Below are 1103 nucleotides of genomic sequence, written 5' to 3' on the forward strand. Positions count from 1 at the left end.
GTCCCCACAGTGTCACCCACACCTCGTGTCCAGAAGTGGGTGCTGATTTGGGTGGGGGTATTAAGGGGGGACAGGAGCACGTCGGGGGTGGCCTGGGGCCATTTTGATCTTTTTAAGTTATTATTATTTATCTCTGTGTATTTCCTGTTTTCCCTCTGTACAAAATGAGCGGTATGGTCATGGGCGTCGGTGACACGGTGACAGTGTGTGGGGTCAGGGCTGGCTCTGGTGGCCGCCCCACACTCACTGCAGCAGAGCCCGGATCTGTTTGGACGTGGTGTCATCATTGAGGTGCCGAGTGGTGTATCTGGACAGGGAGGGGACAGTTACCCCACAGCACCCCAACCCGCTCTGCTGCCATCCCACAGCACTGTCAGGGGATGCCATGTCCCCCACTGTGTCCCCTGGCTCACCTCAGAGCGTTCAGGAGCCCCTCGGTGCTGGTTGAGGGTTGATCTTTCAAGACTTTGATGCAGCCTTTCATCTGGTGGGGGGAGTGAGAGAGGCTTTGAGAGGGGCTGTCCCCTTCATCCCCATCCTCCTCCTCACTGCTGGAGGGGATGAGTTCCTCTGTCTGGACCAGCTCAGACAGAGACATCCCCATGGGGGACATCCAGGGAGAGGGACCCCCCAGCATCACAGCTCCACTGGGATGAGTGTGATGGCTGTGACCTCCCCAACGCACCCCACGGCCACTCACGTCAATCTTGGAGGTCTTTGCAAAGGCCCCTACGGGGTGGACGTGGTCGTAGAGGATGATGACACCGACCATCACCCTCATGCAGAAGAGGAGGGTCTCGGTGTTGGTGAAGCGGCTCCGGTATTCCCTGTGTCGGGAGAGGGGTTGGCTGAGCCTCGTGGGGGGGTGATGGGGTGGCAGAGGGACCTCGGCACCAAGATGTCCCCCCACCCCATGCGGGGTACTCACGGGGTCTCCAGCATCACCCTGCAGACGCAGGCCATGGTGCTCAGGCAGTCGGTTGTGTCCTCGATCGGGAGGGTCTTGTTCTGAAACCCAACAGGTCCTGCCTGCTGTCTCCCTTCCCAGCCCCCCATGGGAACCCCCAGCCCCTTCTGACCCCGACATGGGTGCTGGAGCTGGA

General features: G+C 60.1%; 1 protein-coding gene across 1 annotated transcript in view; it reads right to left on the bottom strand.

Annotated features, from left to right (window-relative positions):
- Positions 1-236: 236 nt before the first annotated feature.
- Positions 237-1103, bottom strand: part of LOC104526187 (protein FAM49B-like) — a 1216-nt gene continuing 349 nt past the window's right edge. Inside the window, exons 2-5 of the mRNA XM_010169567.2 lie at positions 929-1008; positions 701-827; positions 414-484; positions 237-307 (exon numbers count right to left, since the gene is read on the bottom strand). Of these exons, the coding sequence (XP_010167869.2) occupies positions 244-307; positions 414-484; positions 701-827; positions 929-1008 (342 nt within the window). The 3' untranslated portion in view covers positions 237-243. The remainder of the gene's footprint in view (positions 308-413; positions 485-700; positions 828-928; positions 1009-1103) is intronic.

This window comes from Antrostomus carolinensis, unplaced genomic scaffold (genome assembly GCF_000700745.2).
Source record: "Antrostomus carolinensis isolate BGI_N321 unplaced genomic scaffold, ASM70074v2 scaffold33076, whole genome shotgun sequence".
Classification (NCBI taxonomy): domain Eukaryota; kingdom Metazoa; phylum Chordata; class Aves; order Caprimulgiformes; family Caprimulgidae; genus Antrostomus; species Antrostomus carolinensis.